Source organism: Protopterus annectens, chromosome 10.part0, assembly GCF_019279795.1.
Source record: "Protopterus annectens isolate FY-2018-M chromosome 10.part0, PAN1.0, whole genome shotgun sequence".
Classification (NCBI taxonomy): domain Eukaryota; kingdom Metazoa; phylum Chordata; order Ceratodontiformes; family Protopteridae; genus Protopterus; species Protopterus annectens.
The window spans coordinates 920,163,002-920,180,820 of NC_056744.1; the positions used below are offsets into that span (position 1 = coordinate 920,163,002).

The 17,819-nt window shown below is 45.6% G+C and overlaps 1 protein-coding gene across 4 annotated transcripts in view; it reads left to right on the forward strand.

Moving 5' to 3' along the window:
- The window catches only part of PTBP2 (polypyrimidine tract binding protein 2), a 1,270,924-nt gene that overhangs the window by 138,857 nt on the left and 1,114,248 nt on the right, over positions 1-17,819 (forward strand). For all 4 annotated transcript variants that reach the window (XM_044085703.1, XM_044085704.1, XM_044085705.1 and 1 more), the window contains exon 2: positions 1,190-1,259. In XM_044085703.1, coding sequence (XP_043941638.1) covers positions 1,244-1,259 — 16 coding nt within the window. In that variant the 5' untranslated portion in view covers positions 1,190-1,243. The remainder of the gene's footprint in view (positions 1-1,189; positions 1,260-17,819) is intronic.

Here is a 17,819-nt window from a genome sequence, read left to right on the forward strand (position 1 = left end):
CTAGGACTGTGGTTTCTTCTGGTCCTTTTTTCAAGGGTTTAGATACTAACACTATTCTTGAGGTAGGTACCTGGGCTTCTTTGCTTACTTTTACCATGCAATACAAGTTGGACATGATATATCCCGGGCTAGAGATGGTTTTGCTAGAGCCATTCTCCATGGGTCGCTAGAGGGTTCTGCTGGTCCTTCTTCCTCACTGTCATCTTCCTGAGGGTTTGCACTCTCCCTCTTGCAAGGAATACTGAAACATTGAAATTGAAGGACAAAGTACAGTTGTGTAAGATCTTACTAAAACGGTAGAGGTCTTCTTCATTGTTGCAATATTCATTGCCTCCTTCCACACCCTGGTTCTTTTTCTTTCTGGATGTGCTTGTTATCTCTGTAATCCTTGGACTGACATTCCTACTTGAGCTGTCAGTTCTGAGGATGGTACATCTGGACGTCACATTTATGCCTTATTGTGTACGCGAGGAGCATGTATGTGATGTATGATGTATCTTGAGCAACCGGAAGATTTTGGTATACTAGCCAGATGTCAGGGTGCCCTTGGCAGTGGATCTTTATTGTAGGGAATACTGCAACAGTGAAGAGAAGCACATCTACCGTTATGGTAAGATCTTACACAACTGTACTTTCTGCAGTCAGTGTGTTGATTTAAAAATCACCAATTCATAAATTTGGATTAAATGACTTTTTAGTATCTAAGCCTTTCCAATTACATTTTTGAATCAGACTAGTTGCCATGCATTAAGTGACATTTTTAGGTGAAGGAAAGATGAGAAAAATCTGAATTACCAGGTGCTGTTCCTATGGGAGGATGTTGCTATTTCATGAGGTGGCAAGAAAGTAGCAAGAGTTTAGTCACTGGCTGCTTATATAGGTCCCTCTAAGTGGGCTTAACTTCTAAGCAGCCAGTAATTTTTGGGGAGGGGTTAAAAGCATTGGGAAGCTTCTAGGCAAGGTGTAACCAGTAGGCTACTGCAGCAGTAAGGAAGTGAAAGATGTACCGTTACAGGTAAGTAGAGCTTAAACAACTGTACTTCAGTAGTATAATAAACTTTGTCTAGTTTATGAAACTAAACTCTGTGCTGAAATGCTGGCTGCGTGGTTTAATGCTGTATGAAAAATCATTGGTATTGATGCATTTTATTTTTTTTTTAATTCGTTGTTAATCTGTTTTAATTCACAGAGAGGATCCGATGACCTCCTTTCTGGCAGTTTACTCAATGGTCCAAATTCTAATATGAGCAATGTAATAGGTAAATTTTTGTACATGTTTGAGTACAGCAGTTAAAAATATATTTCTTGGAAGTAGCATGGTAAAAAAACCTGTGTATAACTGTTAACAACTGTTGTGTTCCTTATAAATTTAGTGCTGCAATTTCATTTCTGAGTTTTTAATTTAACTTGAGTACCAGAATGTTAGCAGAGTATTATAAGCAGACTTCAGAAATCAATGATGTATAATATATGCCATGTTAGAATGCACCAATAATGCTAGCTGTCTGGCACAAAAAGAGGCTGTTACCTTTAACTCTGTTATGCATGTTGCCATATGATGCCATATGCTGCCCGGTTAAAGAAACTCCAGCTCTACTCAGTGGCATACCCGCCTGCTCAGAGGCAATCTGTGCCTGACGTATAAAGCCATGTCCAACCCGGAATTAATGGACATGCTGCACCTCAGAAAATCCAAATCCCATCGAGCTACACGCTCGAGAGACTTGAACCTCAGCACTGAAATAAATAGGACATGCTGGAGGGACAGATTCATAACCCAGAGGCTCCCTTCACTCTTGAATAAAATCCCAGTCCAGGTTAGGCAGAGACCCTCATTGACTCTCTTCAAGAGGAATCTTGATGAGTGGATGGTGGATCGTAGGTTTACCCTGGGTATCACTTCTGTGTCACTGTTAGACAGAGGCACAGTATACTAACCTCGAAAAAGGGCATAGCAAAATTAATTTAAAATGGGTGGCGAAAGCCAAACACACTCTGGCTAGGCTTATAAATGCCCTAGGGCAGATAGCCTAGTATGAACCTATGAAGAACTAAGGATTGCATTGAGTATCTATCTTTTCTTTCCTTCCCCTGTATTTCCTTTCTAATAGTCACTTTTTTAACAAAATGTCTTTTCAGATGTTCTTCGTGTTTCACTGTTGCAGTCATCACACTAGGGATGTCCTTCAGGGATGCATCTGCAGTCCTTACAAATGGGGTTGTCCTGTCGTCAGGCAGCCTTTCGGTCGGCCGGATTCCAAAGTCTGGGTCTGACCTCGGCTGGTGTCGCACTTCACCCGACGTCATTGCGGCAGTTCTTCGGGTATAAAGGCATCAGCCGACGCCATTTTCCTCAGTCTTTCTTGCTGCGTGGCGCCCGAAGCAGAAGCTGTTCGCAAGTGCCGGTCGGTCAGATCCAGAGATTACTACTACCGAATACTACTTCGAAGACTTCTATAAAGCTAAGTACCCCGTTGGGGACTCTTTCTTGCCTCAGCCGATGTCAGAGAAAGTTAATAACTGTTTATCTTGTGGGAAACAAATACCTCATAAAGATTTCCACTCCTATTGCATTCATTGTTTAGGCCCAGACCACGACGTAGCAGCTTGTCTAGCCTGTGCTTCTTTTAACCGACGGACGCTTAGGCGTCGCCGGACTTTGCTGAACAGATTTTCGGCTCGATTTTGCCTACATTATGCCGTCTGATCCTCCGACTACGCAAATAACCAAAAGCGCAAAGAAAGGACCGACACTCGCGGTCCGCGGTTTCGCTGAAACCGGTTAAGCAAACCACGAGTGTCTCGGTTTCGGCCGAAACCGAGCAAGCGGTTCTTTCTTCAGCCGATAACTTGCCTTCTACCGAGGCCTCTTCTATCCTGGTAGAAACGGCTTCTGAAATCCAGCCTTCTGTTGCGATTTCACAGGATTTATCAGACACCATTCCCCTAGATATTTCTACCCCTGCACGTGGAGCTGCTAGGCCTCCTCCAGCTATGTCTATTAAGGCCTTTGCCAGGGCTAAAGCAGCCAAAATTTCAAAACCTGTGCCTGCCAAGCCCCCCTCTCACAGGCCCAGCACTAGCTCCCATATGCTTTCTTTGGCAGAGGATCTCATCTCTTTAATTCGTGGATCCCAGCCTCATCCAGACAGGGCCTCTCTCCCTCCTCCAGAAAAGAGGCCTAGAGCAGAGCCCCCTGAGCCAGTAGCCACAGATGATTCCTCTGATGATTCAGAACATACAGACCCTTAGGCTTAGGACCTTTCTACCCTTGCCACAGCATAGGCCTTTAGCTATTCCTCCAGTTCTATCTGTTGATGATGCATTTAATGATGCTTGCACTGCTCCTGATACTTTACCTCCGGCTCCTGCTAAGCCCGATAGGTACTACAGGGTCCCGGACACTCATCACCACTTATATAATGCCCCTTTTGCAGATCCAGAGACTATCTCCCAGGGCCCTAAAGCTGTAGCAGCTGCTTCTTCTAAAAACCCCCTCCCCTCAGAAAGGGATTCCAGGTCCTTAGAGAGATGGGGTAAAAAAGTTTACACCTCTGCTACTTTGTCAGCTAGAGCTTTGAACTGCCAATTTCATATGATTCAATATCAAGAGTTTATGCTTGACCAGTTGACTAAAAAGCTGTCCTCTGAAGAATCTTTAGATAAAAAGTATGTTCAAGAAATGTTACATAACATACAGCAGGTTAGTAACCATTCTTTAAAATGTGGCTATGATGCACTGGAGGCTTCCTTTAGATCAGCCATGACTGGCACAGTTATCAGGAGGCATGCATGGTTGAAAGAGCAGGCATTACCAGACCATGTCAAATCTAAGCTTTTCGATGCACCTATGGACAAGGTCAATTTATTTGGTGCCCCCGCACAGCAGGTACTGAAAAAGATGGAAGAGAAAGCAAAATCTGTGCAAACAGTAAAAGATTTCTTACAAGTTCAACCACCACGGTTTAGCAGGAATTGGCCCTCCAAGAATTGGTCCTTTCCAGACTCCTTTAAGGCACAAAGAGGCAGGAATAGGCGCTCTAGAGGCAGAAACCAATCCAGGGGTGCCTACAGGGGTCGCCAGTGGCAGGGTAACAACCAACAAGGCACGGATACAGCCACCACCACTACAACAACTCAATCACAGTGACTTGGCGGTGGCACCACCTCCCAGGGAACAACTAGAAGCACCCTTAGGCGGAAAGCTAACATTATTTTCAAAAAACTGGCACTGCATTACAAGAGAAAAATGGATTTTGCAGACTATAGACAAAGGTTACAGGTTCCATTTCCATACACTACCAGCAAAGAGAGGAATGCCAAACCTACCACCTTCTCAAAGGGCAGAAGCTCTAAAACAAATATCACAATTATTAAGAATGCGAGCTGTGGAAAAGGTACCACTTATGGAGCAAGGGAAGGGATTTTACTCCAGGCTCTCCCTGGTACCAAGAAAAGAAAACAAATGGAGGCCTATTCTAGACCTGTCCGCTCTAAACACATTCCTCATTGTTCCAAAATTCAAAATGCTGACCCTACAGCAGCTTCTTCCCATGCTGGGCAAGGAGTCTTGGCTGGTAACTCTAGATCTCAAGGAGGCATACCTGCACGTCCCCATAAGACCAATTTGCAGAAGATACCTCAGATTTCTTGCAGGATCAGAGCATTATCAATTCTCAGCATTGCCCTTTGGCTTATCTACTGCGCCCAGAGTGTTCACGAAATGCCTGGCATCAGTAATCGCTCATTGCAGACTTCAGGGAATTCAAATCTATCCCTACCTGGACGACTGCCTGATACAAGCGGACAACAAAAACAAATTAACAGAAGACTTACAAAGAGTCATCTACCTGCTACAAGCCCTGGGATACACAGTCAATACAAAAAAGTCAAGATGATTCCATCCCAAATAATAACCTTTCTGGGTGCAAACTGGACACATCAAAACAAATGGCATTTCTAACTGCAGAAAAGAAAGAGCAACATCCTCTCTATTTCTTGGCATTAACAAAGCAGAGCCATCTAACTGCAAGAAAAGTACTACAAGCTCTAGGCTTCATGGCATCCTGCATAATACTGGTCCCTCATGCCAGGCTTCATATGAGAAAGCTACAGTGGTACCTAAAGAATTTGTGGTCTCAGCACAAGCACAGCCTGGAAACCAAAATTCCAATGATCCCATGCCTGAAGCAAGAGTTCTTATGGTGGGCTCAGGCCTGTCAATCAAACACAGGACTGCCCTTCTGCAAAAGTCAACCAAGACAAACTATCACGACAGATGCCTCAGACCTCGGTTGGGGGGCACACATGATGGACAAGTGCATTCAGGGCCTATGGACTCAAGACCAACTGCATCTGCACATAAATCTGAAAAGAAATGATGGCAGTAAAATTGGCAATCCAGGGATTCAGACCTCTTCTCCAAGAAGGCCAGTTGTTAAGGACAGACAACACCACAGTTATGTGGTACATCAACAAACAGGGAGGCACACACTCATACCCCCTATGCCGGCTGGCACTGGACCTATGGGATGTGGCTCTGAGCTACAACATCCAGTTACAGGCAATTTATGTACCAGGGAAGGAAAACACTCTTGCAGACATATTAAGCAGAACTACAACAGATGCCCACGAATGGATGCTGCATCCGGACATCTTCAAAACCATCACAAGAGAATGGGGATTACCACAAATAGACTTGTTTGCATCCCCATACAATCACCAGCTGAAGAAATTCTGCACAAGGAATTACCACCCACTTGCTTGGAAGGTGGACTCCCTATCCTTCAGTTGGAAAAGCCTGACAGCATACGCATTCCCACCACTTCCTTTGATGCACAAGGTGCTTCTCAAGATCAAAGAGGAACGCCCGAGGATCATTCTGATAGCCCCAGACTGGCCAAGACAACATTGGTATCCACTGCTGAGGAGCATGTCCCGGGAACAAATATGGAAACTGCCCCTGATCCCATTACTGCTGACGCAGAACAACTACAACATTCTGCATCCAAACCTAAAAACTCTGCAACTAACTGCCTGGAACATTACATAACAGAAATTAACCCAAATTTATCCCAAAGGGTTAAGGACATAATCCTGGAGGCTCGTAGACCTTCAACAAGAAAGAATTATGCAGCAAAATGGAAAAGATATCTCATCTGGAGTACTGCTAAGGGGCAAGATGTGACACTGGTGAAAATAGCCAACATCCTGGAGTACTTGGCGGAGCTCTTCCATACAGGCCTGTCCTATTCCTCCATCAAGATACATGCATCAGCTATTTCAGCACAATACAGCTTGGATCCTCCTGTCTTCTCGCATCCTCTGCTCAGGCAGTTTCTGAGGGGAATTAAAAATGTAAAACCTCCCAGGAAACCTCCATTGCCAGCATGGGACTTGAACTTTGTGCTAGAAAAACTGACTCTACCTCCATTCGAGCCAGCAGCTACAGCAGACTTGCAATACTTATCCTGGAAGACTGCCTTCCTGCTGGCAATAACTTCAGCAAGAAGGGTCTCTGAACTTCAGGCATTAATGGCAGTACAACCCTTCCTGATCTTCCATCAAGATAGAGTGTCCATGAGAACAAATCCAACATTTATGCCTAAGGTGGTATCCAGAGTCTCTTTAAATCAGGCTATCCACCTACCTACATTCTTCCCCAATCCACAGAACAGGAGAACAGCTCTTACATACCTTGGATGTACACAGGCAATTACGCTACTACCTGGACAGGACAAAAAACAATAGAAAAACTGACCAGCTTCTGGTAGCTTATGCAACAGGAAAAGAAGGAAAACCAATTTCTAAACAGACAATCTCCAAATGGATAGGAAATTGCATTAGATTTTGTTACTCCTACCATGGAAAGAAAACTCCAGAGAACATCAGACCTCACTCCACAAGGGCCACAGCCACTACCACAGCTTTCTTACGAGAAGTGGCTACCAAGGACATTATAGAGGCTGCTACTTGGACCTCCGTGCATACATTTGCCAAGCATTATAACTTACCTCTATACTCTAGATCCCGTGCTGGCTTTGCCACTGCTGTTTTGCAAGGGATCCTGACTACACCATAATCTATTCTCATTACCTCCTCCCCTAGTTTAGCTATGGTATTCTACCCATTTGTAAGGACTGCAGATGCATCCTTGAAGGACATAGTACAGTTTTGTACCTACCATAAATGTAGATGTCCGAGAGGAATGCATCTGCAGTCAGGATTACCCACCCTCCTTCCCCTCTGAGGTACTCCTAGGGTACTTACCAATCTTCAGCTAGCTTGGGGGGCATCTATTATGGTGTATTTGTTTGTATATATGTACATACATGTTTATTTTGTGTGTTTGCTCTCTACTATTTGGAAACTTTGGCATTTATCCAAATTTAGCCAACCAAGAGGGCACCTGGCATATTTGGCAAGAAACACTGAGGAAAATGGCGTCGGCTGACGCCTTTATACCCGAAGAACTGCCGCAATGACGTCGAGTGAAGTGCGACACCAGCCGAGGCCAGACCCAAACTTTGGAATCCGGCCGACCGAAGGGCTGCCTGACGACAGGACAACCCCATTTGTAAGGACTGCAGATGCATTCCTCTGGGACATCTACATTTATGGTAGGTACAAAACTGTACTTTGTCTTCCTGCAGGTAGCCCTCAGTCGGCCAGAATACCAGAGAACTTAGTATTTCTGTATTGGATACTTTCGCTTCTTCCATGACGTCAGGGGTATAAAAATAGGCAGCTGACACCATTACCCCAGTCTTTCTTGCCGAGGAGGAGCCCGAAGCAGAAGCATTTCGCAAGTGCCGTTCGGCCACTACCTGAATTTTTCATTTTCGAGTTGAATAATCCACAAATTTTCTAAAGATAAGTACCCCATTGGGGATCCTTTTTTCTTGCTCTAAACCGATGTCAGAAAAAGTTAACAATTGTCTTGCCTGTGGAAAGCAAATACCTCACAGAGATTTTCATTCTTACTGTGTCAGCTGTTTAGGCCCCGGACCACGACATCCCTCGCTGTCGGTTTTATGCCTTGTTTAATGCCTGTACCATTCGTCATTGAGCTGTCTTTGTTGCTAAATTCTTTCACTCTCTATCACCGTATTCCAAAATGGCTTCGGTAGCCATCCAACTACCGATATTCCGAAAAAATGTAAAGACAAAGACAAGACCACACAGGTCCGAAACTTCCGACGACTCTTCCGTTAAGCTAGTCGCCAGCCAGCCGGTACTCAGTGAGACGCCTTTGTAGCCCCTGATGGCCAATTCTGTGGATTTGCAGGCTTCTGCTGAGACCCATTCGGAGTCCGGTATGCCACGAGATGCTTCTTTGACTATGGAACCAGAGGATGTCTGTACCTTTGAGTCTGGAGCCGCTGTGCAGGCACCGGCTTCTGAGGGAGATTTTCGTCCTACTGATATTTGAATCAAACAGACTTCATTTTTAGCTAAAACTACTGAGATGTTCATCGTGCATAAAGCTGCAGTCATAACAGATGGGTTCTCCTGCCGTCAGGCGGGTCCTCGGTCGGCCGAATTCCAAAGTCTAGGTCCGGCGTCGGTTGTTGTCGCTTCTTCCCTGACATCAGTGCGACAGGGGTATAAAGGAACCAGCCGATGCCATTTTCTTCAGTCTTTCTTGCCGCGCGGTGCCCGAAGCAGAAGCAGTTCAAGTGCCGGTCGGCCAGCTCCTGAAATTACGAAAATTTTGAAACCGAAGTCTTCTTGAAAGCTAAGTACCCCGTTGGGGAAACTTTTCTTGCCTCAGACCGATGTCAGACAAAGTTAATAATTGTATTTCATGTGGGAAGCAAATACCGCATAAGGATTTCCATTCCCTCTGTATTCCTTGTTTAGGCCCAGACCACGACATCCCGGTCTGTCGCTTTTGTGCTACATTCAACAAACGCACCATCAAGCGTCGGGCGGAGTTCGCCCAGCATTATTTTGGCAAAACATTTAACTATATTGTGTCGTCGGATACTCAGACTCCAGTTTTGTCTAAAAAGCGCAAAGGTAAGGACCGACACACGAGGTCCATGGCCTCTACCGACACCACGCCAAAGCCGACTACACGTGGTCCGGTTCTCAGCGAGGCGCCTACGCAGCCCCTGCCTACCGACGACACTTCATTGGTGGTGTCTCTTGTGCCCGAGGTCGCAGGCTGCTCGGCTCACACCCCGACTACAGATACCGAAGCCACTCTTGGCGTTGAATCTCAAAATGTAGACAGGTCTACCTCCTCTCAAGTTGTCTTCAGACCTTCCTCTTCTTTTTCCATCAAAGCTTTCACTAAGTCTAAAGCAGCCATGCATTCTAGGAGGCAAGCTACACGGGGCCCATCTCCAGGCCTAAAAAACAGATGCTTAAAATGGCTGAGGATTTAATTACTCTCATCAGGGGTTCTCAACCCCCACTGGACAAAAGGCCCAGAGTGGAGGAAGAATCCCCCTCCTCTGATCAGGGCTCCATTATTTCAGAGCACTCTGATCAGGAACATTCTTACTCCGCTTTTGAAGACTCTGATGCAGAGGAGTCCATTCCTTCTGTATCTCCCCCAGAGGATTACTCATTTGGGGAAACTTTGCAAACCTTAAGGGAACACTTCCACTGGGAAGGCCAAGATTATTCAGATTCCAAGAAAAGGCTTAGGGAATTTCTCTTGCTACCTCAGCACAGGCCTCTGGCTATACCTCCTGTCTTGGACATCCTAGATGATGTTTACTCGGAGGCCTGCCTTAACCCGGATTCTCTACCTCCAGCCCCAGTCAAGCCTGACAGGTACTACAGGGTTCCTGACTCACACCAATTTCTATACAAAAGCCCTGCTGCTGACCCAGAAACCATCTCACAGGGCCCCAAGGGAATTAAGGCCTCCACTGCTAAAAATCCATTACCTTCCGAGAGAGATTCCAGATCCTTAGAAAGGTGGGGAAAAAAGGTGTATACCTCGGCTACCTTAACCATGAGGCCCTTAAACTGTCAGTTCCATATGCTAAAATACCAACAGTTTTTGTTATCACAATTGAAAAGTAAAATGTCACAACCTGAACAACCAGACTTGAAGGAGTTGCAGGATTTGATGCATAGTGCAGAACAAGTGGGTAAGCATACCTTACAATGTGGTTTTGATGCTCTAGAGGCCTCATGTAGAGCTGCTGTTACAGGATCAGTCATACGCAGACATGCCTGGCTCAAGGAACAAACCTTGCCAGATCATGTCAAAGCAAAATTACTAGATGCCCCTCTACAAAAGGATGTATTATTTGGTGCTAATGCTGAGGAGGTATTAAGTAAAATGGAGGAAAAGGCTAAATCAATGCAAACTGTGAAAGATTTTCTACAGGTACAACCCCCACGTTTCAGTAGAAATTGGCCTCCAAAAATTGGTCCTTTCCAGCCACGGACAGACCCCAAAGAGGTAGATACAGGCCCGAGGGGCAGAGGACAATCCCAAGGATCGTTTAGAGGCAGACAATGGCAAGCTCCTACACAAAGAGGTGGTGAGGATAACTCAACCATTCAGAAAGCAAGCCCAATGACTTTTCCTTTGCATGCCAAGCAAGACTCAAATGGCAGCCCCTTAGGAGGAAAACTGGCATTATTTTCAAAAATTGGCATATTGTCACAAAAGACAAATGGATCCTGGACATTATAAACAGAGGCTACAGATTCCATTTTCACACCCTTCCAAAAATGAGAGGCATGCCAAACCTGCCACACAATCAAAGGGCAGAGGCACAAAGGCAAATTACAGATCTCATAGACATGAAAGCTATTCAAGAGGTACCTACGCACGAACAAGGTCAAGGTTTTTATTCCAGACTATTCCTGGTACCAAGGAAGGGAAAAGATTGGAGACCTATTTTGGACCTATCCATCCTAAACACATTTCTACTCGTACCAACTTTCAAGATGCTCACTCTACAGCAGCTTCTTCCCATGCTGGGCAAGGAGTTTTGGCTGGTAACATTGGACCTCAAGGAGGCATACCTGCATGTCCCAATCAGACAAAATTGCAGAAGATACCTCAGATTTCTTGCAGGTTCAACCCATTATCAATTCTCTGCATTGCCCTTTGGCTTATCTACTGCGCCCAGAGTATTCACGAAATGCCTGGCATCAGTAATTGTCTACTGCAGACTTCAAGGGATACAAATATACCCCTATTTGGACGACTGCCTGATCCAAGCGGACAGCAAGCACATTCTTCTGAAACATCTGGCTTATGTGATAATGTTGTTGAACTCTCTGGGATACACAGTCAACAAAAAGAAATCAAGACTAATACCCTCTCGGAAAATAATTTTCCTGGGTGCCAACTTGGACACAAACACCCAGATGGCCTACCTCACGCCAGAGAAGCAGGGGCAACTAACTCAATACTTCAGAGCACTAGCAAATTGCACCAGGCTGACTGCAAGGAAAATCCTGCAGGCTCTGGGATTCATGGCATCTTGCATCTTACTAATCCCATGTGCAAAGCTGCATATGAGGAAACTTCAATGGTACCTGAAAAACCTATGGTCTCAACACAGCCACAGTTTGGAAACAATAATACCACTAATTCCATGTCTTCAAAACGAATTTCTGTGGTGGGCTCAAGCATGCCAGACAAACACAGGTCTTCCATTCAGCAAGCCTCATGCAAATCAAGTCATCACAACAGACGCCTCGAGCTACGCCTGGGGGGCGCACATGACATATTGGTGCATTCAGGGCAAATGGTCCCAAAAAGAAAAGCACCTTCACATCAATCAAAAGGAAATGCTAGCAGTAATAAATGCTATTATAGCTTTCAAAGACCTTCTGCAACCAGGTCAACTATTGATAAGAACGGACAACACCACAGTTATGTGGTACATAAACAAACAGGGAGGAACCCATTCATACCCCCTATGCAGACTGGCCATGTCACTTTGGAACATGGCCATGGACTTACAAATCGAACTACAAGCACAGTACTTGCCAGGCAAGGAAAACACGCTGGCAGACCACCTAAGCAGAAGTATGACAGATCCACAGGAATGGAAGTTGCATCCAAAAGTTTTTACAGAGATAATCCAAGCATGGGGAAGGCCAAACATAGATCTCTTTGCCTCCCACAAAAATCACCAATTGACAAAATTCTGCTCAAGGATTTTCCATCCAAAGGCCTGGAGAATGGACGCTCTCTTTCAGTTGGACATCAATGACAGTTTATGCCTTCCCACCTCTTCCCCTGCTGCCCAAAGTTCTATTGAAAACCAGAGCAGACAGACCAAAGATGATTCTCATTGCTCCAGACTGGCCAAGACAACACTGGTACCCACTCCTGAGGAGCCTGGCGCATTCTCCACCATGGATCCTGCCTCTAATGCCTCTTCTCCTGACTCAGCACAGCTTCAAAACTCTTCACAGCCAGCTAAAAACACTCAGTCTAGCCGCATGGAAGATTCCTTAGCTTCACAGCAGACCCTACTCTCTAAGGAGGTGCAGGATGTCATTTTGGAGGCCAGAAGGCAGTCAACTAGAAAAGCTTACTCCGCAAAATGGAAACGGTTTTGTGTCTGGAATGAGAAAAAGGGCCAGGATCCTGGAAAACTGAATTTACCTCAAATACTACAGTATCTAGCTGAGCTGCTAAGCAGTGGACTTTCATTCTCCTCCATCAAAATCCATGCCTCAGCCATTTCTGCAGAATACAACACTGATACACCCTTATTCTCTCACCCTCTCTTAAGACAGTTCCTCAGAGGGGCTAAGAATCTAAAACCCCCAAGGAAACAACCAATACCTGCTTGGGATCTCAATTTCATTCTGGAAAAACTGACCTTGCCTCCCTTTGAGCCAGCTGCCTCATCAGATGTGCAATATTTGTCCTAGAAAACAGCTTTCCTTCTGGCTATTACCTCAGCTCGTAGAGTTTCAGAACTACAAGCTCTCATGGCTGTGCAGCCTTTTATCATCTTCCATCAGGACAGAGATTCCTTACGAACCAATCCGTCCTTTATGCCAAAAGTGGTATCCAGGGTAGCTTTGAATCAGGCCATACACTTACCTACCTTTTATCCTAATCCTCAAAACAAAGGGGAGAGATTACTACATTCCTTGGACATCCACAGACAACTGCGTTATTATTTGGACAGAACAAAGCCTTTCAGAAAATCAGAACAGCTCTTTGTGTCCTATGCTATAGGAGCTCAAGGAAAGCCAATTTCCAAACAGACAATCTCAAAATGGATAGCCCACTGCATACGCTTTTGCAATTCTTGTCATGGCAAAACTGTACCTACAGGCATCAGATCTCACTCCACAAGGGCCACAGCTACCTCTGCAGCTTTCCTCAGAGGAGATCCTACCAAAGATATTTTGGAAGCAGCCACTTGGAGTTCTGTGCATACCTTCTCCAAGCACTACCACCTACCATTATACTCCAAAACTAGAGCAGGCTTTGCCACTGCAGTCTTGCAGGGCATCCTGGCTCCTCCTAGTTCCACCTAGTGCCTACCACCCCTTTCTTAGCTTTGGGATTCTACCCATCTGTTATGACTGCAGCTGTATGCATGATGAACATAGTACAGTTTTGTACCTACCATAAATGTAGATGTTAGAGTGCTAATACAGCTGCAGTCCAGGTTTCCCTCCCTCCTTCCCCTCTTGGGACAGGCCTATTGGCTAACACCTCCTCATACAACCTGATTGGGGTATTCATTTATGGTGTATTTGTTTGCAACTACTGTATTTTGATTATATTGCATTGCTTTATTACACAAATTTATGTATTGCCTTCCTTCTGGGGGCACCTGACATATGGGGCAAGAAAAACTGAAGAAAATGGCGTCGGCTGGTTCCTTTATACCCCTGTCGCACTGACGTCAGGGAAGAAGCGACGACAACTGACGCCGGACCTAGACTTTGGAATTCGGCCGACGGAGGACCCGCCTGACGGCAGGAGAACCCATTTGTTATGACTGCAGCTGTATTAGCACTCGAACATCTACATTTATGGTAGGTACAAAACTGTACTTTTCTTAGGCCCAGAGTACGTACTACGCCTAGAAAACTGACCAATGTGCATGCTGAGGCACCTATGCCTCTAAAACAAATACTTAGAATGGCTGAAGACCTTATTACGCTGATTAAGGGAAGCTAGCCTTCCCCTGCTAAGAGACCAAGAACCCAGTCCCCTGCAGGTTCTACAGATCAGGAGTCCTATGACTCTGACATGCTGTTATCCGCCTGTGAGGATTCAGAGGCAGAGGAATCGATTTCCTCTGCCTCCCCTCCAGAGTATTTTTCTTTTGGTGAAACCTTGCATACCTTTAGGGAGCATTTCCATTGGGAATGGCAAGACTATCCTCAGTCCAAAAAGAGAGCTGGAGAATTTTTAGTGTTGCCTCCGCACAGGCCCTTAGCTGTACCCCTGTCCTGGATGTTTTCATGGAGTCCAGTCTTACTCCCGACACTTTACCTTCAGCCCCTAGGAAACCAGACAGGGACTACAGAGTACCTGATTCTCACAAGTTTTTTACAAGAATCCTGCTGCTGATCCAGATATTATTTCCCAGGGACGTAAAGGTATTAAGGCTACTACAGCCAAAAATCCTACCCCTTTGGACAGGGATTCCAGAGATTTGGAAAGATGGGGTAAGAAGGGTCTATACCTCTGAAACTCTTGCTATCAGGACATTGAATTGCCAGTTTCACATGCTGAAATACCAGCATCATATTATGGAACTTGTTAAACAAAAGTGGTAACCTTTCCAGATTGTGCAGAAAATAAAGAATTGCAGGAGATTTTGATCTCTGCAAACCAGGGTAGTAAGCATACTTTACAGTGCGGCTTTGATGCCCTAGAAGCATCTTGCAGGGCAGCAGTTACTGGCTCTGTACTAAGAAGATATGCTTGGTTGAAGGAACAGACCTAGCCAGATCTTGTCAAATCTAAATTACTAGATGCTCCTGTGAATAAGGACTGTTTGTTTGTTTGACACCAAAGCAGAAGTTGTTCTTAAAGGCTAAATCTATGCAGACTGTTAAAGAACTCCTACAAGTGCAACCACCTAGATTCAGTAGGCATTGTCCTTAAAAACACTGATCCTTTTTAGTCCCCTCCAAGCCTTCCTAAACAAGACCCAGGGGAAACAGACCACCCAGACTACAGTCTCAGGGTATGCAGAGATCTAAGCAATAGAGTGCTCCCACCCCTAAAGCAGGCAGTGATAAACCACCTCCTTATGGAAAAAACTCACAATGACTTCTCAACTCTACTTCTCAGCCCTGCCCAATTGCTTGTGCCACTAGGAGGAAAACTTGCCCTTCATGCAAAAAACTGGATGTCCATTACTCAGGACCGATGGGTCATCAACATTGTATCCCAGGGGTACAAATTTTATTTCCGTTCACTGCCAACCCCAAGCGGGTTTCCAGACCTTCCTCCAAACCAGTGGGCAGAGGCTCAAAACCAAGTACTTTCCCTGCTCAATATCAGAGCCATTCAGCCTGTTCCAGTAGAACAGAGGGGCCAAGGATTCTATTCCAGACTTTTCCTGGTACCTTAGGAAAGAGGGCTCTTGGCGCCCAATCCTGGATCTTTCCACTCTCAACACCTTGCTGGTGGTACCAAAATTCAAGATGCTTACCATGCAACAGCTTTTCCCAGTGTTAGCCAAGGACGCCTGGTTAGTCACCCTAGGCTTAAAATAAGCCTATCTGCACATCCCCATAAGGGAGTCATGCAGGAAGCATCTACATTTCAGAGCAGGGCCTATGCATTTTCAGATGTTCTTCATGTTTCACTGTTGCAATCATTACATTTGGGTAATCTGCTAGCAGGTTGCCCTCATTCGGCCTGAATAACAAGAGTCTTGGGTCCTGCGTTGGTTGCTGTCTCCTCTTCCATGACGTCAGGTCGTCAGGGGTATAAAACATGCAGCCGACGCCATTTTATTCAGTCTTTCTTGCTGAGCGGTGCCCAAGCAGAAGCAGTTCGCAAGTGCCGGTCGGCCGACTCCTGAAATTTTTACTTTCGAGTTTCAGAACCGAAGTCTTCAACTTAAGCTAAGTACCCTGTTGGGGAAACCTTTTTCTTGCTCCTTACCGATGTCATTAAAAGTTAATAATTGCATTACTTGTGGAAAGCAAATACCCCATAAGGATTTTCATTTGTACCGTATTCCTTTCTTAGGCCCAGATCATAACGTGCCTTGCTGTCGGTTTTGTGCTAGATTTAACCAACGCACTATTAAGCGTCGGTATATTTTTGCTTTAAAATATTTTGGATCCATATTTAATTACCCATAAATGTCGTCTGTTAGCAAACCGACTACAGGAGTTCACAAAGAACGCAAAGAAAAAGACAGAGACAGACCGTCGAGGTCTAAAACCGACGACAAAGCTTCTCCTAAGCCAGTCGCCAATTCGCCGGTACTCAGTGAGGCGCTTTCGTAGCCCCTAATACCCGATACTTTTGAGTCGCAAGCCTCTACAATGACCCATGCAGAGTCTGGTATGCCACGAGATTCTCAGAGTATTGAACCCGTGGATGTCTCTCCCTTGGATGACTCTGGAGCAGCTGAGCAGGCACCAGCTTCTGAGGGTGTTTTCAGAGCTCAACATTTTTATATAAAACCGAAGCCACCCTCAAAAACATCTTCTAAGTTTAAAAAACTGACGCATGAGCCACGTGCTTAGGCCCCCATCCCTAAAAAACAGATGATCAAAATGGCTGAGGACTTCATTACCTTGATCAGGGGTTTCCAACTCCCGCTGCTAATAGGCCTAGGCAAGACACTGAATATGAATCTTCAGATCAGGTTTCCATTTCTTCTGATTCCTCTTCTGATCAGGAGTTTCCTGATGTTCACCGTGCATACAGCTGCAGTCATAACAGATGGGTTCTCCTGCCGTCAGGCGGGTCCTCGGTCGGCCGAATTCCAAAGTCTAGGTCCGGCATCGGTTGTTGTCGCTTCTTCCCTGACGTCAGTGCGAAAGGGGTTTAAAAGAACCAGCCGACGCCATTTTCTTCAGTCTTTCTTGCCGCGCGGTGCCCGAAGCAGAAGCAGTTCGCAAGTGCCGGTCGGCCAGCTCCTGAAATTACGAAAATTTTGCAACCGAAGTCTTCTTGAAAGCTAAGTACCCGTTGAAACTTTTCTTGCCTCAGACCGATGTCAGACAAAGTTAATAATTGTATTTCATGTGGGAAGCAAATACCGCATAAGGATTTTCATTCCCTCTGCATTCCTTGCTTAGGCCCAGACCACGACGTCTCGGTCTGTCGTTTTTGTGCTACATTCAACAAACACACCATTAAGCGTGGGGCGGAGTTCGCCCAGCACTACTTTGGCAAAAAATTTAACTACATTATGTCGTCGGATATTCCGACTCCAGTTTTGTCTAAAAAACGCAAAGATAAGGACCGACACACGAGGTCCGCGGCCTCTACCGACACCACTCCAAAGCCAACTACAGGTGGTCCGGTTCTCAGCGAGGCGCCTATGCAGCCCCTGCCTACCGACGACACTTCATTGGCGGTGTCTACTGTGCCAGTCGCAGGCTCCCTCGGCCCCGACTACAGATACCGAAGCCACTCTTGGTGGTGAAACTCTAAATGTAGACAGGTCTGCCTCCTCTCAAGGGGTCTTCAGACCTTCCTCTTCTTTTTCCATCAAGGCTTTCACTAAGTCTAAAGCAGCCATGCATTCTAAGAGACAAACTACACAGGGCCCTTCTCCAGGCCCCATGCCTAAAAAACAGATGCTTAAAATGGCTGAGGATTTAATTACTCTTATCAGGGGTTCTCAACCCCCCCCCCCCCCCCCCGGACAAAAGGC